The 24,299-nt window shown below is 32.6% G+C and overlaps 1 protein-coding gene across 1 annotated transcript in view; it reads left to right on the top strand.

The window, feature by feature from the left end:
* Positions 1 to 3,077: 3,077 nt before the first annotated feature.
* LOC145278110 (uncharacterized) overlaps positions 3,078 to 24,299 on the top strand; it is a 112,529-nt gene continuing 91,307 nt past the window's right edge. Inside the window, exon 1 of the mRNA XM_080130384.1 lies at positions 3,078 to 3,382. Within this exon, the coding sequence (XP_079986510.1) occupies positions 3,304 to 3,382 (79 nt within the window). The 5' untranslated portion in view covers positions 3,078 to 3,303. The remainder of the gene's footprint in view (positions 3,383 to 24,299) is intronic.

The raw sequence follows: 24,299 nt of genomic DNA, 5'->3' as shown, positions 1-24,299 counted from the left end.
CTTCGTTGAACCTTGTTGCTCTCAGTGCCAGGGCGTAGAAATCTCCAATTCTGCAAGTTAACAAATAGTTGCGACTAACAAGAACAACTTCATGCAGACCAAAAATTCCTGAGGCACAATCTTTGTGAGCTTAATACGAGTATGCAACTCACTTAATAAACAAATTGTATCTGTACATCCATAAAAACGTAACAGTTTTTTTTTTTTTGGGGGGGGGGGGGTCAGGGTTGTGTTTTCTATGATAGAAGCATTGATTGAATTTTAAAACAAAATACATATAAAATACGTTTGAAAGCCAAATTACAACACAATATTATGAAAATAAACAAATATTTACTTGTTTAAAATTAATATTTCAACACTATAGGCTATCTTTGGAATTTTATATGGTTAACGCCATCGATTGACAGCATGGATGTCTCAAGTTCGAATCCTGTTTGATCAACAAAAATCACTTTCACTTACGATGTTTATTTTTACTCGCGTTCACCACAAACAAGGCATATCGCCACTTGGACACATAAGGGGTTACAAATTGGGACCATGCTTAAGGAAGATTAACAAGATGTTGGTTTATGTTACATTTAAACTTCTGCATATCAGTACAGTCAGGGAAGCAGGTAGCAGGAAGGGAATTCCAAAGTCTAGCTATTCAAGGGAAACAACTATTAGAGTAGAAAGCTTTCTGGCATTTAGCGACCTTAACAGTGAAGGGGTGTGATTTTGCTGCTAAGCGGGTTTGTCAGAGATATGTATGTCGAGGGAGTACAAGTGCAACGAGTTCATCAGAATACATTCCATTTATGTTGGCAACCGTCACATTGTCCCTTCTGTAAGTACCCAATGTCTTTCTACAGGGTGGAACGATAAAGTTGTTGCTCTAAAGAAAACAACACTACAGATTTATTTTAAAACTTTTATTGAAAAAAAATCAATTCAGGTAACTTGATTATGTAGTAGAGCTGACATTTATTCAATGTAGCTGCCCTCAGCCTCAATCACCATCTTGATATAAGTTTGGAACTGGGAGTATGCCTTTTCCATAAGCACTTGCGGGAACTTGGCAAATACTTGGTGAATGGTGGTGATCAGGCTGGCATAGGAAATCATAAGAGGTCATGTTGGTGATGTTCTTGATGTATGACTAAACAAAGTAGTCCAGCAGGTTCACATCAGGGAAGGAGAGGGGTGGCTAATAAGTGAGGGGTACAAAGTCATAACACTCCTTCTGAAGCCAAGCCTGGATCTCTTGGGGGCCAGTGCCGAGTCCTGCTGCCACACCCAGGGTCTCCCAGCGGCCACCTGATTGCACTAGCTGATCACCACACTCTTTAGCACAGCTAGGTATACTTTGCTGTTGGCTTTTAAGGCGATTTCAAAGATGCGAGGTGGTATGATTGTGTCATTTTCAGACAGGATAGAAGGCTACGATCGCTCTTAGGATTTTTACTCAACTGACCAACTACTAAATGGTCTGCAATAAAAAAAAGAAAACTGGTTTTCATCAAATGGAAATGGAATCATGTCGTCTTTTCTACGGTGACAATTTTATCGTTCCACCCGTAGAAATAATTCTGATTAGAAAAATATTGGGGAAACCAATGCCAACAATAGAATCTTCAGATTCATATTTAATAATTCTGGGAAATTTGTCGAGAATCTATATTGCTTTAGGATCAAATAACATCGTCGTTTTCAAGTTTAATGTAAACAAGTTCTTGTTGAGCCGTTCTCTTATATAATTAAAGTTCCATCATTAGTGATCATCACAATGTTGTCTCACCATCTACCTAGCACCTATTAACCCTTATTCTAGAGTGACGACCCCACCACCACAGGCTTTGATAAGCGGTGATTCCCGAAGTAAAAATAAATAAATAAATAAATAAATGAAATCGATTTTTAACGGTCCTATTACTACAATCATGTTGCATACACCGTTTTTTTTTTTTTTCATTTTTTTGAAAATACTTTAAAAAATCTTTACAACTTACTGTTACATTTTTTGAAATGGCGTTCGGTCGGAATTTCAGAAAAGGCGTTTGTGAACGAGTTTGTTTTTCTTATGAGTCACAACAGCCAACAGATTATCTTTTTTTCTTTTTTTCTTTTTTTACAGGCATAAAAAAATCCGAACCACCTTCTAAAAATTAAACAGTTAAAAGAAAATTACAATTTTAAAACTTAGTACTTCAGCAACTATGTTATTCAATCTGGTGCTTCTACAGAATTTGAACCTAATAAAACGGACCTTCACCTTCACTGAACTAAACCTAAAACTTGAGTTAGTGTTTTGGTTTCGAGTTAAGTCAGAGTTATAATAATAAAAAAAATATCCTGTTCAAATTCTGGAGAAATACCAACATTTTTTTTATTTGAGTTGGATATCCCCCCCTCCCGCTCTCCTTCATTCGCCAACTTTTTTTTTTTAAAGTTGGGTTAGAAAAAAATATTAGATTGACAAATTTTCTTTCTTTTTGTCTGTAGTATTTTCTTAAATCGTTCTCCTTAACTATTAAAAATTAAATTAAAAAAAAAAAAGTAGCTATAATAAAACGTTTTGAAAAAGTAAAAAATCGATAAAATTAAAACGGATTTAAATGAACATTAAATTGCAAAGCTAAAGAAGTAAAAAGAAAAGAAATCACCTGCTATTTTATCACGAATAAAATTCACCTGAAGAAGGCACGACTCAATTCATAAAATTCATTTCCTAAAGAATTTAAAAATATCAAATTGATGACTGTTTTATTAGAAAAAATAAATAAATAAAGGTGAAATTAAATCAAGACAGTAACACAATTAAAAAGAATTAATTTAATTTAAAACTAATTTTGCGGCAGGTGGTTGTTGCTGTTCTGGGATTGGCTTTACAATTTAAAACTGAACGAAGGTGAGACAATCTAAGTATTTAATAAATGATGTATGTTTACAAAAACCCATTTCTACATATTTTTCTTCTTACTTACGGAAGTAGGTGTTTGTAGTTTTGAAAAGAAAGAGAAAAGGGGAAAGGAAAAGAAGAAAGAAAAAAGTGCGTGTTGTGTTGGTTGCGGCCACCATTTTTTTTTTGACGTGAAAAAGAAGGAAAAAAAAAAAGGTTGAAACGTATTTTTTTTAAAAAGATGGCGACTGTCGCTTAACAAGTGTCGGGGAAAACGTGGCCGCAATTCTTTTTAACCTACAAATAACAGAAGGAAACCCTGAAAAAAAAAAAAAACGTACAAGAAAAAGAAAAGTTAATTTTTCCACCAAAAAATAACATATGAACCAACTTTAAACTGACTCTCTTGGGATTATGAAATGTGTGACATTATGGATTCCAGATTTTACGGGCGACGGACTTTGCTTGTCAATATTTGTTGGATTTTCGCCTTTTTCCGTAAGTTTTTTTTTTTTTTTTTTTAACAAAACAAAAAAAAACGCAAAAGGTGGTTGTAAAGTGAAGGATCAATTTTAAAGATAATTATAATTGTAAATTGATCACTGATTTTCTAACCACTTGCCTGTTTATAATTAACAGTTGACTGTTGTTAAAAATGAAATTATTTTCTCAAAATTCCAATTAAAAATGCATTTTATTTATTTTCAATTTCTACTGCAAACGATGCAACTGTTTGTGTGGTTGTTCGAGTAGTTTTACAGTTGCAAATTTCAGGGAGTGAAAATCAAAAAGTCGGGTCGACATTTTTAGGGTGTCCCAACCAAACCACTTGCTGCTTCTTTCCTTGGTCAAATCATGGAGACCCCCTCATTTTTTTCTTTTCTTTCTTTAAAAAAAGGCAGATTTTATTTAAGATGTTCAACTTTAAAACAAACTTCAGTGATCTCGTTTCACTTGGCATACAGTTAAATTGGTTTTCTCTGTAAATGAGTCCGGGGAGTCCCCCCCACCTCCAATAAAAATGGGGACGAAAATTTCATGGTTCGGAAAAAAAAGGGAAAACATTTTCTTTTGTTGCAGTTTTGCGTCATTTTCGATTTAAAATCGATGTTACAAAAAAAAAAAAAATCAATCTAAAATTTTATTTTCATTTTTTTTTTTTTTTTTTTTAAACTTAAAAATGTTTTTAATTTTTCTTTATTTGAATATTAACTTGTTTATTTCATAAATTTATTCAGGTAAATTATCTATATTTACCTGGCATGATTGTCTGAATGGAGGCCTAATGTTTTGATGGTACTCATGCAGAGAGTGATGATGCACTGATGATCCGTGCTGAAATAATGACGTTATTTAAAAAGCCATTTTTAACATGGGGAGGGTGTTTTGTACCTATTCTGTACTTTAACCTTATAATTGAATAAAAAAACAAAACTTTAATTAAACTTGGAAATACGAAAAAAAAAAATAGCGCGGATCACTCTCTGCATTATCACCGTTTTTTTATTTTCCCTTATTTAGATTTTAGATAAATATTCGGTTAATAATAAATTGTATCGAAGTTACGTGTAGACGCAAAACTCTTTAGTGTGAGGTGTTGTCCGCATATATTTGCCTCCGCACGAGGTCACATACAATGTGATGGAACACTCAGCACCCCCAAGAGGGGTGGGGGCGTCAATCTGGATTGGGACAAAAATTTAAATTGCCTCAATCTGTATTTTATGAAATAAATCGTAGGTTAATAATTTATATTTTTGTCCCTATTCAGAGTGCCCCTTTTTGGGGAGTTGTATTTTCTCCACATTAAAAACCGATCTTATGTCTAACTCTGCCCTCGTGGGGTGGCAAGTAAATAGGAACAATAACATACCCTTTGGTTTGTTTGCTTTTGTGCTTCTACAAAATTTGAACCGAACTAAACCACGGCCACCGACTAAACCGACTTTTGCCAAGTTATACCTAAAATTAAGGTAAAAAAAAAAAAATTCTGTAAAAGCACCAAACTTTTTCAAAATTCAAATTGACATTAATTTCGGAACTAAAATAGTTGAAGAAATACAGATGTTTATTTTAGGAGAGTTACGTTCGCGGCAAAAAAAGAGTTAACAAAGCTTCCGCTTCATGTTTAATGTATTTATTTGCTTCCCCACCAAAGCAAATTAGGCACAAGGCCGTTTTTAATGTGGGGTTAAAACCAGCTCCCCTAAAAGGGGGCACTCTGGTTACCAAAAATAATAATTATCCCAGTATAGAGGATTTCCCCTCCATTGACTGGGACAATTTACCTTGCAGCAAGAGCAGATACTACACTTTGATCCCGGCCCGAAGGCCAAGAACAGAAAAAAGGCAAGCCTCTTTTCTATTTATTTTTTGTTTTTTTTTTGTTTTTTTACTACATAAATTTTCGTAATTTTGGGATATATTACTATTTCCGATATGACAAATTGTTTTGGCTTAAAACAAGATTTTTAAAAAGTCGATCTGTAAGGACACTTTTTTATTATTATTATTATTATTATTATTGTTAATCTTCCAACATTTTATTTTCCTACTCCATTTTAAACTCGAGGCAGGTAGATCCTTGCTTAGAAAATATAAATTCGCGACTTTTCTGTCCTAAAAAAAAAAAAAAGAAAAAAAAAAAAAAAATTTTTTTTTTTTTTTTTTACATCAACTACAACTTACCGTTTACATTCGAAATGTTGACTTTTAAAGGTTTTCGGGTATGCTGACAACGAATATCAGTTCAATTTGGGGCTGATAACTACTTGTACCAGATATGAAAACATTTATCTAACGTAAACACGGCTTTTAAAAAGCTTATGTAATCCCTGCCAGCCAGAATTAGTAATGCGCATGCATAAACACCTCCAACCTCTTCATGTTAAAAACGGCTTTCGGAATAAACACCATATTTGGGGGATATTTGCTTTGTCGTCTGCTTCAGTTACACGCATGCGCATTACCAACTACTCGATTGTGAAAACAGAATAGATGCCAGGGATTTGCATTAGCTTTTACGTTGGATATCATCTTTTCATATCTGGTAAACGACTTATATCTCCAAATGTAGCTGTGATATTCGTTGTCAGCATACCCCAAAACTTATAAACGTTGACACTAATATGAACTGTGAGTTGTAATAGGAATATTTATATATTTCTATTTAATTGCCTCAACACTAGGGCCAAGTTAGACACGAGATCAGTTTTTAATGTGGGAAAAATCCGGCTCTCACAAAATTGACCGATGACAGAAAAGTGTAAAATATAGTTCAGAACAGCTACTAAACTTTTAACAGTAACACCGATAATTCTAGTTTGTGTTTATAAGGGTTTTCTGGGCCGCTGAAAACGAATCTGACATTTAAAACCCGTCGTAAATATACCGTTGTTTTTTTTTTTTTTTTTTTGTTTTTTTTAAGACTTGTTTCTAGGGAATATTTTCTTACGGATAACCGTAATTTTGTAGCTGTTGTGGATGCGCCCTCTCCTCACCAAAAACACGGAGACGGAAAACTGCCATGTCGTCAATACCTCCACCGCACTGCGACTGCGTGAGCGCATATGAATACAAAAAAAAAAGGGGGGGTAAATTTTCAGCTTAGGTCCACCTCCACAATTTTCTTTTAAATGACGACTTTTGTTTTCGACTATGCTGAATACGAAAATCGCATTGAAATTTTCAGAAATAAGTAGTTATCAAGATATAAAAAGTTGTATTATGCATTGTATTCTTTGGCGGCCATCTTTTTTACGCGCGTCATAAACAAATCTATTTATCTATGACTGACACAGCACGCGCGTAAAAAAGATGGCCGCAAAGAATACAATGCATAATACAACTTCTTGTATCTCGATAGCTAATTATTTCTGCAAAATTTTAATGCGATTTTCGTATTCAGCATAGTCGAAAACCTTTAAAAGGTGTCAGTTAAAAGAAAATTGTGGAGGTGGACCTAATCTAAAAAAAAAAGATACCAAAAGAGAAATTTTTAAAAAATAAATAAATAGCATTTTAGAGGGGGGGGGGTCAATTTTCCCATATAAAATTGACCATAACTTTTTTTATATTAATTTAACGTAAAATGGGTAATTGTGACCTGTTAGAACAACACAAAAATTCCCTTGTTTTCGAGTGTGCTGCAAACGAATATCGCATTTAAATTTTCCTCAAATACGTAGTTTTCCGAACATTAAGCAATGTAATTCTACATGTTATTAATGGTGTGGTGGTTGGTGGTCATTGTTGTACGCGCAAGCGCGCGTACATTTTCTCCCCATCATTTACATTGCTTAATATCCGGAAAACTACTTATTTGTGGAAAATTTAAATACGATAAAAAACCCATAGAAAACAAGTTTTATGTTGGTTTACCAGGCCACAATTACCCAATTTAACGTTGAACCCCCCCCCCCTCAATTAAAAGTGGGTGCTCATTTTACATTAAATTAATATAGAAAAGTGATCTCCTACTTTTTGAAATTATAATTTCTTCACATCTTGGAATCTACTTGTTTCCTGGAATTTATAAGTTATTTTCAGCACACCCGAAAACCTGTAATAGTGGTCATTTTAAAGGATTTTTGATTTGAAAACGGTAAAAGGTGCAACAGTGCAGCAGTGCAGCACTGCAGCACTAGTGCTGCTGCAGTGCTGCACTGCTGCACCTTTTACCGTTATTCATGTTTTGTGTAGTTACCATGGTTGAAAATATGTATCCACGTGCAATTTTTTTGCGTTCATATGCGCGGTGGTGGTGGGGAAGATATTGACGATATAGACGTTTTCCGTTTCGGTGGAAAGGGGAGGGGCGCATGTGTAACATCTACAAAATGACGGTTATCCGTAATAAAATTTTGGGTTTGCTTTACTGTACACATAGATTCGAAAAAGTTGTCACAAAACAAATATAAAACAAATAAATGCTATCAAAGGCAAGATAAGTTACTTTTCTACCCAACTGGATATGTTTTAGTGTTTAATGTAACATGTTTATTCAACTCGAAAAACAGTGTTTACCGATGTATTGGAAAATTCAAAATGACGGCCGACTCTCTCTCTCGGAGACGGTAAGTTTGGGAAAAGGAGTTATAAATAAGTCAAAATACTGTTTAAAAAAAAACCCGCCGAATGTGTCAGCCTATGTCACGGTAGCATATATTGAGCGAGTTTCTAACAGTATTTTGTCTGGTTTTTTATTTATAACTCATTTTCCCAAACTTACCGCCTCAAAGAGAGAGTCGCCAGTCGGCTGTCATTTTAAATTTTTCAATACATCGGTAAACACTGTATGTTTTTCGAGCTGAATAAACATGTTACATTCAAATATAAACACTAAAACATATCCAGTTGTGTAGAAAAGTAACTTATCTTGCCTTTGATAACATTTATTTTTGTTCTATATTTGTTTTGTGACAACTTTTTCGAATCTGTGTACAGTTAAACAAATCCAAAATTTTCCATAGAAACGGGTCTTAAACAACAGAACGATAAATTTACGACAGGTTTAAATGTCAGATTCGTTTTCAGCGGCCTCGAAAACCCCTAAAAATACAAACTAGAATGATCAGCGTTGTGACCGTTGCGCCGTTGGGTTACAGTTAAAAGCAACATTTACCGAAAATACTATCAGAAACCCATCCAATATATTACTGTGACATATTGGAGGGGGTTCTAATAGTATTTTGTATATATTTTTTATTTTAAAGTCATTTTCAAGACTTCAACTATTTAAGGATCAATTCGTGGCCATATTTCTTATGTAACGCTGGATATTGTAGGTTTTTCAAACCAAATGTTTTAAAGTGAGTAAAATCGCTAAAACCTTTTCAAATAGGTAGAAGAGTAACTTCTTTTGCCTTTGATAATATTTATTTGTTTATATATTTGAATTTTTTAACACGTTTTCGTACTTCTGTGGATTGTAAAACAAACCGGAGAATGTATTTATAAAAATTCTATTAAAAATAAATTAATCATAAAAAGATGTCATGATTAACCTATATATATTGTATTATCTTTTTCAACCTGTATTACCTCAGAAAATAAAATTTTCCCACGAATACATCAACACTGAAGTGAGGGAGGGGGGGCGGGCTTGCTAGATGATTCAAAAATAACCGTTTTTGAAAAATCGAAGTTAACCGAAAAAAATCGGAGACAGGTGGTTTTGTAGTTGGATATTCAAACAATGCAACCTTTTTTCTTTTTTTTTTCTTTTTTTTTTCTTTTTTCGTAACCTTCGGGCTGGGATCAAAATGTCCGATCTAGGGGAAGGGATCCTCTCCCAGACACTACTATCTTTATAAAGGGTGGGAGTTACTGCCTGTGCTTTAAAGCGCCCCATACAAGGGAGTGCTACCTACAGGTATTCGTAACGTCCTAGTTTATAGTTAACAGGCATTCGGAATCTTAACTCCTTGTTCTAAGGAGGTTAATTCTATTTTACTAAGAAGTCTAAGGAAAAAAAAGGGGCGCTTCTCCAGATTGGCACTTATGGCAGCAATTAAAATTAAAGAAAATACAGAAAAGTCTGCTTAATATACTGTAGTTTTACTGTACTCGTTGCAGGACGAAGATGTCATATTCCAAAAATTACGTAAATCGATAAAATATTTTATTTAAAATAAGAATCAAAATTTACGATTTTTAGCGATTTTACTACTAAATTGCATTGAACATAAGGCTGACCCCCGCATCGCGACACTTCGATTTAAGTTGTCCACCCAATTTTTTTTTTTTTTTTTTTTTTTTTTGCATCGGATTTAATCATGGTCAACAAAAATACAACTCGCTTAGTCGTAACATTTGATTTCCTTGAAAATAAATAAATACTTGATCAAATTAAGCAATTTGTGGAATATTTCATCTTTGTTCCGTGCCTGGGTAAGCTCATACAATTTTTTTGTATTTTCTATAATTTTAGTTGCCGCCATAAGTGCCGATTTGAATAAGCACCGAAAATGATTTTTATTTTTTTATTTACTTCATTTAAGTTTTTTGTTTTTTAATTAATAAAAAAAAAAAAAAAATTAGATGCGACGATATTGTAATCTTTTTCGTAACCAAAACATTCGAGTAATTGTATGAAAAATTGTTTTTAAATTACTTTAGTAAAATAGTTATCTCCCTTAGAAGAATGAGTTAAGGTTCTGAAACGTTGATTTCATTCGTTATTAAACTTATTTTTGGCTAAATAAAAAGGTGCTTAAGATAGTCAACAGATCGATTTTTTGTGGTTTTAAGCAAAAACAGTACTTATGTCGAAAATAGTAATATATCCAAAAAGTACGAAGATTCGTCGAGTAGAAAATTATAGTTAAAAATATTTTTTATGGAAAATTGCATTTTCCCTAGATGTGAACACCTTGAAGATTGCGAATAGAGGGGACATGTTATCTCCCTTTTCGCCACTTTAATGGCTTTCGACATTTGTAATCTATACCCATAGATTTGTTTTTACTAAAAACCAGCTATGTTTATTGACGTTGGGTCGTTGTTGGGGTATTGTTTAAAAATATTTTTAAACTTTTGGCCCTTGTCGCCGAAGAACTTTTGTTTTCATTTTGAACATCGCAGCAGAACAGGGGGGGGGGGAATAATGCAATTTTAAAGAAATCATGTATTATACAAAAATCAAAAGATACTTAATTGCGAAAAGTTAAGAATTTTGACTTTACAAAAATATAATTTTTTTATGTAAAAATTTAACAATCTGAAATGAATAAAAGTTAAAATGTACGGCTTTCAAAAATGTATTCACTCATTGGAATGCGTGTGATTTTGTTTGAGAAATTACTTTTTTAAAAATGTTTTACAAAATTTTAATTTTCGTAGCGAAATCAAAATTTTGAAATTTTTTAAAATATAAATATTTACTATATGTATACTGCATATCGTCTCTAAAATGGTATTATCTCCCCCTGTTTTTCTATCTTCAAAATGAAAATAAGTTGTTTCGTGACAATAATGTACATAGTTGGTTTAAGATAGTCGACAGATCCATTTTTAAAAATGTTTAGATCAAAAACTACTTGTCATGTCGAAAATAGTAATATATTTAAAAAATTAATATAGTAGAAAATTATTTTATTTAGTTAAAAGTAATTTTTACGGAAAATTGGAAATAGCATTTTCCCTAGATGTAAACACTTTGAAGTCTGCGAATACATGGAACATGCCTTTCTCTCTTTTCGACACTTTAATGGCAGACTTTTTTAAGACTACAGCGTCAGCGTCACAGCGATAGATTTTTATTCGATGAATTTTCGTAATTTTGGGATATATTACTATGTTTGACATGACAATTAAGTACGGTTGTTTGCTTAAAACCACACATTTATAAAATCGATCCGTCGACTCTATCTTGACAATAATCACCGAAAATTTTATTTGCATACAAAGGTAAAAAGAAATACAATTTAGGCACAAGAGGCTTGTGCTACAAGACACTCAAAAGTATAGGAGTGTATTAGATGGAGGGGGTCGTTGGTCGCTCACTTGTCCAAATACTCCTTTCATTCTTCACTTTGATCTTAGCCAAAATGTTGAATAAACATCTCTTTAAAGTTAGCGACAATACAATGATGGTCGTGTCCGGTTGAGTCATGATACATCGCACTGCAACCTGCTTAAAAAAAAAAAAAAAAAAAGTTCTGACCCGAATCTTATCTTGTCTCCTTGATTAACCACTCCTCCTCTTGGCAAATACGTTGAACTTTGCCTTGACCGTGTTTGTTGGCAAGAAGAAAAAATATCGTTTACACTACTGCCTGGCGTTACCCGGGAGTTTTTTACTTTCATATTTGTTGCAAGTTTAAAAAAAAAATAGGCCATAAAAGTTGATTAAAATGTTATCCTCAATGAATGACCGCTCCCTCAAATGTATAAATATTAATAATTCGGAAGCTTAACTTGTTATTCTAAGGGAGGCAACTCTTTTACTAAAGTAGTTACAAAAAAATCTTTTTTTTTTGTTACAATTATTGAAATGTTTTAAAATAACAGCATCGTTGCATTTTTTTTTAAGTTGAAGTAATTGAAAAAAATCATTTTTTCTTACAATTCTTAGTAAAATATTTACCTCCTTAGAACAATGAGTTAAGCTTCCGAATTGCCAAAACATTTTGACCTGTCTCGCTTCAGTAAAAAAATTAACTAAAATTCAGGAAATTAACCGATGTTAATGAAATTTTCAGTATTTATTAATTAGCAATCACACAATATAATGAAACAAACCATTATTTTAAAAATCTTGATTAAAATGTATTTTGTGTAAACCAAATACATTTATTAAAATTATCTCAAAATACTAAAAACAAACAAACAACTATGAAAATATCAGTCAATCTTGCTAGATTCAGCCACTCTGATGAGTCGTAGACGACAAAACATGTGTCGGTGGATAATTATATTTTAAAAATAATGTGTGTGTATGTATAAGTATATATATATATGTGTGTGTATGTATTATTTGGATTCATTGGACTATTATTCTCATTTGGAGTGTGATTTTACACAAACTTTTCGATCGATGTAATCTCCGACTTCAGGTATATCTTGTCGAACTCGGGAATTCGGACAGAATTTTGAGCGGAACCCTTTATTTACTTCATGGGGGTAGCATGCTCTTGTTCCATCAGCCATGACTGGGTAGAGGTCCTAAATAATTCGCAATTTTTTTTTTTTTTTTTTTTTTTGCAATAATCTGTGGTTAGAGTACTTGGAAAAATCTATTGTAAAAAAAAAAAAGTGATCTTCTCCTGAAGGTTGAAGGTTCAATCCTCAGTGTGGGCAATCGAAAAAATACAATTGCGAATTACTTAGGACCTCTATCCAGTCATGGCTGACGGAACAAAAGCATGCTACCCCCATGAAGTAAAAGTGTTCCGCTCAAAATTCCGTCCAAATTCCCGAGTTCGACAAGATACACCTGGAGAAGGTTGGCGGTTACATTGACCAAAACGTTGTGAAATTCACACTCAAGATGAGAACAATAATCCGATAAATCCAAATAATGCGAATATCCAATACAAAAAAAAAAAAAATTGGAAACATCATACATATTGCTAAAATGGTTTTGCTATTTCATATTTCGATATTGCTTTCTCAGTCATATTTAAAAAAAAAATTTTTTAACTTGAAATTTATTTCTCTATGATCTGATGTATTTTCTGGAAGCATTAATTTACCCTGGACATCTGCATATACGACACAATCATGTTGACACTCTGGTTCTCGTCAGATCACCAAAGATAAGCAATGTTGAGCCTGGCCAGTACCAGATGGGTAACCATTTGGGAAGGCGACGTACTGTATGTACCGCGAACTAAAATACCAGGTTGAGAAACTGGCGCAGTCTATCCTTCTCTTGAGAGTAAATGGGACTCTGTTTTCCTTTACTTCCCTTTCACTCCTCCCCCTCCCCTCTCTATCCAGCACTTCAAATCTCCGTTTTTGATACTCATTTGTAATTTTGAAGAATCTTTTATTTTGACTTAATTTATCTGAAAAGATCGGCAGGATGATATTGTCCTGTCGATTGAAACAAATTGTAATGATTTAAGCAAAAAATCCCGAAGGTTGAAATATTAAAACATATTTTGCTCTACTAAAGTATTGAGCACCACCCCCATTTCTTTTAACCAAATATACCTCCTAATATATATATACTCCATACCACTACCAAATATTCTAAAAAAAAAAAATAATAATTTTCAGACTTATGACCCTTGAAAATGTTAGTCTGAACGCAAAGCGCTTCGGGGTGTATTTTAACGATCTTGTTTTTAATCGACTTAATTTTATTTAATTGTACATGTATTACATATAACTTGCCCCATTTTTTTTTTTTTTTTTTTTTTTTTTTTTTTCCTTTTTCTCACCCCGTTTTCCATCTTATTTTAGTTGATTGAATTTACGCGATGGTTCACTTCTTTATAATTATTCTAAAATTTTGCCAATCGAATAAAGTTTTATATATATATATATATATATATGATAAATATCTATTCCAAATTTCGAGATGTTCACCATCTTATAAGTACGTTGACGTGCACAATTCTTGACATCACCTATATCATGGTGCATTTATTTGCTATATGCGCTGTAATTTCATTGAGCTTCATACTTAATGGATTGGTATAAATAAAAGGTGAAATATAATTGAAAAAAAAACATCCTGAATTCTGTGTTAATAAATTAATATAAAGAAAAATTAATTTCTTTAATTAACGATATTATCTCCAATTAACGTTTATTTAATATTTCCACAAAAAATATGATTACCAAAAATGGAAATCTTACAACACAATATAATCATACTTTTCTCCCTTTTTTAGTCTTTCTATACTATTTCCCTAAATGAGTTCGTAATTAAAGGATACTCTAACTTAACTTCCAAATCTGACCCTCAAGATCGCCATGGGCATGGAATATGTGCCTATATTAAAGATGGCTTTCCATGTGGTAGGGACATCTCCAGAGAACATCCTAACTTACCCTATATGTGCTTCCGGGTTGCACTTGCTCACACTACTGCATTTATATTTACTCTCTATCGCCCCCACAACAGTGGAGTTACTATCTTTAAAAGCATATCCGAGATTGTTCACGAACCCACTTGTGTGCTCGACACTGACAGCCAGTATACGAGTGTCCTAGACCTTTTTCTCACAACTTGCCCTAAATTACGTTGTTTCGGTTCTGTCTCCTCTTGGATTTTCCGACCACTCTGTTGTGTCAATTAAGATAAAAATGAAATGTAATAAATCCTCAGACGTACCTCTCCATCGTACAGTATATCGATACACTATGGCTGACTGGGATAGCTTCCGTACATTTATATCGGATCTACCTCTGTGTTCCATGTTAAAAAAGGATGTGTCCTCTATAGTATCAGACCTGACCGAATGGTTAATTGTAGGTATAGACCGTTTCATACCCTCAAAAAAGTTCCAGCAAAAACCTAACAGCCAGCCATGGTTCTCTCCAGAATGTGCTGCTGCCATTACACACAGAAATCACTTTTTCCATTGCTTCCAACATAATAGATGTATGGAGACTAAAACCTCTTTCAGGACTGCCAGCTACCATTGTAAGAAAATAATAAAGAATGCAAGAGAGTTGTATGCTCAGTCCGTCAAGTCCAAAGTAGCTGAGCAGTGGCTTGGTTCCCACCAATTTTGGCAAATAGCAAACAGAATCCTGAACAGAAGCGTGTGCTCTATTCCAAATATCAGCAATGAACCTGAGTTAATCTCGTCACCATCAGACAAAGCCAAACTCTTTGCCAAGAACTTTGCAGCTAATTCTACCCTTTGCGACCAAGGCCGCCAACCCCCAATATTTCCTCCTGTATCAGAAAACACGCTTTGTCATATACAAATATCTGTTCATGATGTTATCAAGCTAATCAAAAACCTTGACTCCAGTAAAGCAACCGGCCCTAACGATATTCCAATTATAGTACTCAAAAAAAACTTCAACCAGAACTAACGCCCATACTTACAAAACTGTTTAAACGTTGTCTTAAGGAGAATTGCTTCCCATTACCCTGGAAAATCTCATCAGTATGCTCTGTATTTAAGAATTCAAGTGATCGCTCATCTCCCTCTCAGTACAGGCCAATAAGTCTCCTGTGCATCATGAGTAAGTTGCTGGAATCTGTTAAATAGAGAAGTAATCAACCATCTCAGCAGAAATAACCTTCTTAGTGATACACAATATGGTTCCTGTTCTGCTAGATCTACAGCAGATGTGCTTACAGTTATATCTCATAGGATTAGCGAATCTCGACAGAGGCAACCTTTCTAGGGCAATTGCTCTTGACATATCAAAGGCCTTTGATAGGGTATGGCATAAAGGTTTACTTCACAAGATCTCCAGCTATGGTATAGCTGGAAATGTCTTCTCAATTATTAAATCATTCTGATAGGTTCATAAGAGTAGTAGTTGATGGGCAAAAATCAGAAGCTCACAGTATTAATGCTGGAGTCCCTCGGGGGTCCATCCTGAGCCCAACTCTCTTCCTGATTTACATTAATGATCTTCCAAATCACATCCTTACATCATTTGTAAACATTTATGCTGATGACACTACCATTTATGGTAGCACATCTAAGACAGTAAACGACCAAGTTCTCTCTGATTCTCTCTCCTTTGATCTTGAGCACGTGGTACAATGGGGAAAGGAGTGGCTGGTTACTTTTAATGCATCTAAAACCAAGCTTCTCTCTTTACATCATCAACATTCTGATCCACATCTGGCATCAATTGAAATGAATGGCTCTCGTCTTCAGGAGGCCTCAAGTTTTAACAAGCTTCTGGGCTTGACAATTACTCCTGATCTTAAATGGAACACGTACATCAAATCTGTTGCCAGGGCCGCTGGAAAAATGGTGGGATTTTTCTATCGATCCAGAAGGTATCTCACTACTGATGCAATTCTCTATCTATATAAGAGCCAGGTACGTCCAAGGATGGAGTACTGTTGCCACATTTGGGCAGGAACTGCTAGAAAGGACTTGTCCTACCTTGATAGAGTACAAAATAGACTTCATAGCCTCATGGGAGATATCCTTTTCTCTTCCCTGCAACCTCTATCTCACAGAAGAGATGTTGCGAGTTCTCTGCTTTATCGTTATTTTCATGGCAAGTGCTTGACTGAGCTTCAATCTATGGTCCCCCCCCTTTGCCAAACTTTCACAAGAAACGCTGGTCTAGCTGAAAACACTATCAATAATTCCCCCCCACTGTTTACCCTTATCCTCAAGTGGTCTCGGGGCCTTGATAAGTGGTTATGCCTATGCAAAAAAAAAAAATAATAATCATCAGCGTAAAAAAAAAACATTTGAATTTTTTAAATTAAAAATAAATGAAAAATTTGATAAACTTGGCTGTTCGGAAATCATAATAAATAGGATAATTTCTACTAACGATTAATTTCAACCAATCAGTAAACAGATGAGAAAAGCACCCCACTTACTACTTGTCGTAATCCAAATTTTATTTTCAGAAAATCAACAACCTTGCCATTTTCACGATTAACAATAATTCGAATAATGTAATTGCTAAAGTTTTTAATCATAAAAAATGACAAAATTAATGCAGTAGGTTGTTCGTACAAAACAAATTTTTAAACAAAATTTTACAAGTTTTATTGCAAATTTTGAATTCAAAACTAATACCGAATAAATTATGAATTTCTCAGATAAGTTTAATTGTACATTAAAAAATATTCTAATTAAATAAGAATTTTTTATTGTAACAAAATAGGATAACTTTTTATAACCTTTCAATATAAAGAAATAAGGTATGATTTTTTTAAATTTCCATAAAATATTGCAAATCTTTTCTGCTATATAAAATTAGAAATAAAACTAAATCTTATTGATGTAATCGTCTTCCATTTAGTTTTGCATATCGATAGGCAATTTGTTTACTACTTAACTAACGACCAATTTTTTTGTTATATACATTTTAAAATTAAAAAGAAACTTATTTTTTAAACGTTTTTTAATACAAGAAAAACATTTTTTTCTTTAATTTCAATGAAAAGATGTGCAGAAATACCGTCACATAATTAGTAAAAGGTATTATTTTGGTACTTCCGAATTTGGTGCACTGGATTTCCGTGATGTTGGGTTTGCCCGGCAGCTGACGTAATCCGCCGGAATATGCCGGATCAAATTTAAAAACGCTAGGGGGGGGGGACATCAATCGCATACTAATTACAATGAAAAAATACAATGACTAAGTTTCATGAATAAATATTTTTTATAAATAGATTTTTTTTTCTTTGTAGATTTTTAATGTTTATTGTTAGGAAAACATTTTTTTTTTTTTTTTTCTTTCAAAAGTTGTAAGAATTTGTTTTGTTGGGAGGAAACTGTTAGACAGGGTTAGGGTCTGACTTATATAATTTGTGCATGGTTTTAAACTAATTTTTTCCAATTTAAAACTCGTCTGCTCCTATTTTTACTGGCTAAGTGTGTTTATCGCATTTTCATTGGTTGATCAACTTTAAATTCTTAAGTGTAACAACGCGTTAATGTTGTATTAGTTTTTTTTTTCTAACATTAAAGTTTTTCTTAACTTAGGAGCGAGAAAACCAAATAATTTTGTCTTTATTTATCAGGAAGTGAAATCTTTGCAATATGGTTGCAGTTATTTACCAGTTGTTTCTTTAGAAAACAGGAAGTCCATTTTTTTTCGTTTAGTTTTACTCTTATAAAAAAAAAATTGCTGACTATGAAAAAGGGAAGCAAAAAGTCTTTTTATTGCTATTAATAAAGCTAGGAAGCATTTGTGTTTTTTTTTTTTTAAGAGAAATATTTGGGCATTAAATTGTTCCCATCGCAAACCTTTCTTGTGCTTATTCGAATCGACACTTATGGCGGCAATTAAAAAGTATAGAAAATACAGAAAAGTCTGTATGATGTATGTACAGAATGAAGATGTCATATTCCAAAAATTATGTAAATCGATCAAGTATAGTTTTTTTATTTAAGAAAATAAAATTTTATGATTTTTAACGATTTTACTACTAAACTGCATTGAACATGAAGCTTATTTTTATCTTTTAATTTTAATTAGTTGTCCTTTTTTTTTTCTTATCAAATTTAATCATGGCCGACCCAACGAAAATATGACTCACTTAATTATTTCTAATTCCATTCAGATTGGACTAGGGATCAAATGCTAGAACCATTCCTTGTCAACATTATTTGATTTACGACTCTCAAGTATTAACTTACAAACGAACCAATGTGAGATAAAAATGACTTTTGTTTATAACAAAGAATTTTTGACAAACTAGCAACATTTATACACTGGAGGCCAACATCACAATTCATATGTTGGGTTCATGCCTTTCTCTCACAAATCAAATGTACTTGCATTTCTTTTAGCGAATTTGTTTTTAAAAATAGTATCTGGCCAAATGAACATGTCTATTAATGCATTTCGTATGAGATGCAAGTTATGACTAGGGCTATGACAACAGCATATTATTTTCCTTGTTTTGATTCTCAGGTATATATCTATTGATATCTTATATGTTTTTATGTAGAGTGATGTAGTTCTCGCTTGATTGTGTCTGTGTCGGATATATACTCGAGTCAAAACAAAGAAAAGAATATGCTGTTGTCATAGCCCTTGTTATGACCCGGTCAACTTTTCATCATTAGAAAAAAAATCAATTTCATGTTCAAACATCTTAATAAACTATGCTTTATCGATTTCTGCGCAGAAACAATAAATAAATAAAAAAACTTTTGAAGTGAATATGTGATCCGATCTTTTACCGGGGAGAGTTACTTGCTTTCTTGTGTGGACGTTTCTTGAAACTGATGTTACGTCCTGGGGACGGCAACCAGATCCCCAGGTGTTAGACACGATCAAACAGTAAGCACATCCCATTGAAACTAGAGGGTTGATATCGTTACCTGAAGGTTTCAATAATACGGTTGATTAGGGTTGATTTGACGTCGAATATACCTACTAATGGATCTTGTCTCCGATCTTTTTGGGCGTCATTACAGACAGGATTTTATCATCGTTGTTGATAGCAGGGACATCTTTTACTGGAATTGAACGCTTGTATAAAAATAAGCAAACATTTCTTTATATAAAAATAATTATTCTTAACAATTAAAAGGGGCATTTTTAATTCGACCCGACGCATATTGCCAATGGTGTTCGCAGCCAAAAACTGTTATACGTCCGTGTTGTTTAGTCCCAACCTCAACTATTAAAACGATTCTCTTGTTGCAAGAAAGAGCAATAAGAAAAGGAGAGAGATGAAGAGATAGACATGTATACATGCTAAGAAAAAAAGCGACTGAAATATTTTTTTTCAATTCTGGGGGCAGCAGCCTCATCCTAACTCACTGTCGTTTAACTCGCATCCTTATTGTATATGATGTTTATCACTTGGTTCTGTTTGTGTCTATTCGTAGTCGAATGTTACAGATTGAAATAGGCCATTAACAAAAGTCTAACATCACAAGTAGTAATGCTATTTAACTGACAACTGCAGAAAGGGGGGGAGGGGATATAGTGAGCAGCCATTACACAAGTTTTGTTTTTGTCTTAAAATACTTAACTGCCTTTGCAAACTTTTCCCAATTCAAACAATCTAATCTTAGTTCAATGGGTGACTCAACGGACGGTATTTTTCTAGTACTTAAAATGTTAACTGGGTGTTTCTATTTTTATTTATGTACTAGCTGTACATGCCCAGTGTGACCATGTGAAAAAATTTTCAGGCAGAGGTTTTAGTCACAAACTATTTTTTAAGATGCACCAAATATCTTAAGTTGTTACGTTTTTCCTGAAGAAGCTGACCAGATTTCGTGTTTTTTTTTTTTTTTTTTTTAAGCATAAAAACGTAATCATCTTCATCTATGAAATTCAAATGGGAGAATTAAAATTCATAGCTTAAAGGGAAATAACTCTTAGGTTAAATGAAAACTTACTTCCTCTTATAAACATAGCTGATGTTGGTTATACTAAAAAATAAATGTAAATTAAAAAATAAATAAATCAACTTTACATAATATTTCTGAATAAAATACTTAAAACAATTCTATTAATTTTCCATTAAAAACTTAGAGCTACTTATTAAAACAGATTTCTATTTATGTAATATGCAAATGAGATAACCTCTTGAATGTTTTCTTTTGAATAAATAGTGTTTATAGAAATCATGCATGAATAACATAAGAGTCAGTTTTTCGTATTGAAATCCATTTGTAAAACAATATCTTTTGTATATATTAACCAAATTGTGAACAAACATGAATACGACTTTATCATAACTTATTAGTAGCAGACGTTTTTAGCAACCTAGAATGAAGCAAAATAATTTTTCTTTTTTCTTTTTTTTTACTTGGGAGTCACCATTTATCAAGGCGCGAAGACCACTCGAGGATAAGGGTTACTTAATGTAAAGTGGTAGTTTAGTAATCGTTAATGATAATTAGGTAGAATTTGATTAATCATGGGGACAGCTCAACAAGAATTTGTTTGCATTGGATTCGAAAGCTATGTTGTATTCAATCAGGAAGCAGACCAGCAAAACAGTGTTCCACAGACGAGCAGTTCTGGGAAAGAAGCTTTGTATATAGAATCTGCGTTTAGATTTAAGCACAGATAGAGAATGGTTGTAGCTGGTCAAGTGGTTTTTTTTTTTTTTTTTTTTGTAAAAGTTTGGAAAGGGGGAACCATATATTGGAGTTCATTTAATATTTATTTACCAAAATTTAAATCTCTCAACAATACCGTTTGCGATTTCAGTTAAACTGTAGATATTATCGCATAACTTGTTGATTCCTTCTAGTTTGTGCACACAGTGTCTGATCAGGTGTATCAGAATGTTGGGAGAATTTTTGGCACTCCTAACACAAAACTGCGAATAAAATATAAAAAAACTCGTAATTTCTATTTTTAAAGTGGGTTGTTTATTTTCTTTATGGAATATACTTCCAAAATAAACTATTAAATTTATTTAAAACATAATAAAAATATTATTTATTTTTAAAAAAAATGTTTACCAAGTGCCGGCGTGTCTTCATGCAGCCATTTTTTTTTTTTTTTTTTTTTTTTTTTTTTTTTTGATGTAATGAAATCAGTTGAATTTTACGAGTTAAATATTTTTTCAATTTTTAAACTTTAAAAATCTTATCAAAAATTTTCTATTGATTCAATTTTTATATTTTCAGGGTCAATGTGAAATTTTATGCTCTTTCCAATAAACCAAATATAATGTTTTAGACAAACGTTTTGTTAAATTCACCCCCCCCCATTTTGAAATGTCTATTAAAATTTAAATAATTAATTTACTCACCAAAGTTTTATATATCACAAATTGAAGATAAGATCAATAAATAAAATATTCAAATTTAAAACAAATGTTTTTTTCTTTTTTAGATACTTAAAAAAAAAATCACTCTCTAAAGAATAATTAAAATATGTTAAATCAAAAATTCATGTATTTCTTTGAGAATAAAAAAAAAAAATGAAATTTGGTAGAGCGAATTTTTTGTAATTGGCCAAAATCCATGAATGAAATGTTCATATTTTGCAAATATGGTAGCACATACTGACCACTTTGTAGTTGAAATGAAATATGTCAAAAATACAAAAGGGAGATAAGGCTGCTTTTTAGAAATAATTATCTTTGTCATTTTGATGCTTCCGTATATAACAAATCGAAAAATCGAACATCTGGTTTCGCTAATGGCGGATAACAGTTGTCGAAAAGACGGTTTTCTGGAGACTCTTGGTTTAAAAATCCTTTTATTTAAAAAAAAATACATGGAATATAATATATAAATATGGATAAATTCTTATACATGAAGAATAGAAGCACCCATTGCTTAGTGATTTTTTGGCAGTTACATATATTTCGATTAAGTTAAATTTGTTGATTTTCATGAAATCTTATTTTAAAGAAAACCGATGAAAAAAAAAAATATTTTTCGATTAAACCTTTTATGATTTAAACATTTGGTCTTTGCTCATTTTATTGAAATAAAAATTAGGGTTTGAAATTACATTTTTATATTGTTATAAGCTTGTAGACATGGAGAGTCTATTAAATCAAATGTTTGCAATGGCGACTTGCCCCAAAATTCTGATACACCTAGTGTCTGATATATGAAATGAAATTAAAGATAGTTAATTCGGCAACATTTTAATTAGAGGAAGTAATACTGATTTAAGTACTGCTACAGGAAATACATGGAATACTGAAAATGGCGTAAAATAATTCTTACATTTGTGTCCGGAATGTATATTGAGAAAGAACAGCTTGAATTTCCGATTATGAAACTAAAACCTACTTTAATAAATTGCAAACATAACTTGGCGTGTCTGTGCTTTTTATTTATTAACAAAATGCAATAATATAAACGAAAATTTAAAAAAAAAATTGAATCCACCAGAATGCATTTCACTTTATACATAAACAACTCTACCATTTTTATCTTTAGTTGGTAGTTTGGAAAGAAATACTTTCTGACCATTCGGAATTTTAAAGCCTTTAAACTGTCAAATGAAAATAAAATATGGCTTTAAAATTCTTAGTAGATCCTCATGTATTAAAATAGCGAAAGTGTCGAAGATTGTGTGTGTATCGTAGAATTGCATTCACTAGCAAAAATCTAGCTAATTTGCATATTCTTTTAAGCATTCATTTTAATTAATTCCCAATTAGTTTCTTCGGTTTTCTAATGGGATAATCATCTTTAGTTAACTATTACGTGTAATTATATTAATGCAGATATTCTACATGATTTATAGTTGCGTAATATTTATGTAAAAAGTTTATAGTAAACACAAAATTGTTTCCATATATTTATGTATACGTATGTATTTGTGTTTAACAAATTTTGCCTACCAAACTCCTAGAGTTTTTTGTCTACAGACATGAAACTTCATATATAAGGTATTTGAATCCATGCGAAACTTTATATTTGGGTTTTAGCCTGGAAAAATCTGTGCAAAAGTGTGAAAATTAATTGGGAACGTTCTTCGCATATCTCCAGTAATTGTTCCTTTTTACTTGCCTTCCAACGAGGGCAGAGTTAGACACAAGGTCTGTTTTAATATAGGGGAAACCCTAGAGCTCCCCACAAAAGAGGCATTCTGTGTGGGAACAATATAAAAATTCTCGGTCATAAAGGATTTCTCTTCCACTGACCGAAGATAGAAAAGGTGAACAGATGAACCTCTCCCACCTAACATTTTAAAAATAGATCTACCCACCCACACCCACCCTAAAAAAAAAAAAAAAAACTTCGAAGAAAAGTAGGTGTGTTGATTTTTTTTCGTTTCACTTGAATATACAACGACGTCAATAGGGTGAGGGAGTTACACAAACTTTTCTGCGAATTACTTTAACCACTGCCTCCCTTATCAACTCTTTCCTGAAAAATTCGGCTGCATTCGTCTGAACAAAGTCTAACTTTGCACAATCTTGAGCGGCAAAACCTTACATTTCCTTTCCCATCGAGCGGTTTTTGTTAAAGGGTTTTTGTTCATAAAATAAAAGAATAAAGCCGTGAACGTTTTTTTTTTTGTTTTTTTTTCCCCCTTTTTTTCTTTTCCTTTCTCTCCCCCCCCCCTCTCATTCTCAAGGGCAAACATTTTTTTCCGACTCGTTATAAAGCTGTTCACATGTTGAGTTTTATTAAGGGCTTTGTTTTGTCATTTCCCCAGCCTTCGTGTCTGGAATAACGAAAAACAAAACCAAGCTTCAGTTTTCAATTAAGTTGGTTTAAGAGTTAGTGGTTTCCAACTTTTTTTTTTTTTTTTTACTTGGCGACACAGTTTTTTTTTTGTTTTTTTTTTAAGGAGGGGGGGGGGTATAATAGACCGAGGTACGAAAAAATGGTAAAGAAACAAA

This window comes from Euprymna scolopes, chromosome 6 (genome assembly GCF_053919585.1).
Source record: "Euprymna scolopes isolate OS-2025 chromosome 6, ASM5391958v1, whole genome shotgun sequence".
Taxonomy (NCBI): domain Eukaryota; kingdom Metazoa; phylum Mollusca; class Cephalopoda; order Sepiida; family Sepiolidae; genus Euprymna; species Euprymna scolopes.
Note: the sequence above shows the minus strand (reverse complement) of the source record. Positions and strands in the feature narration are given on the sequence as shown.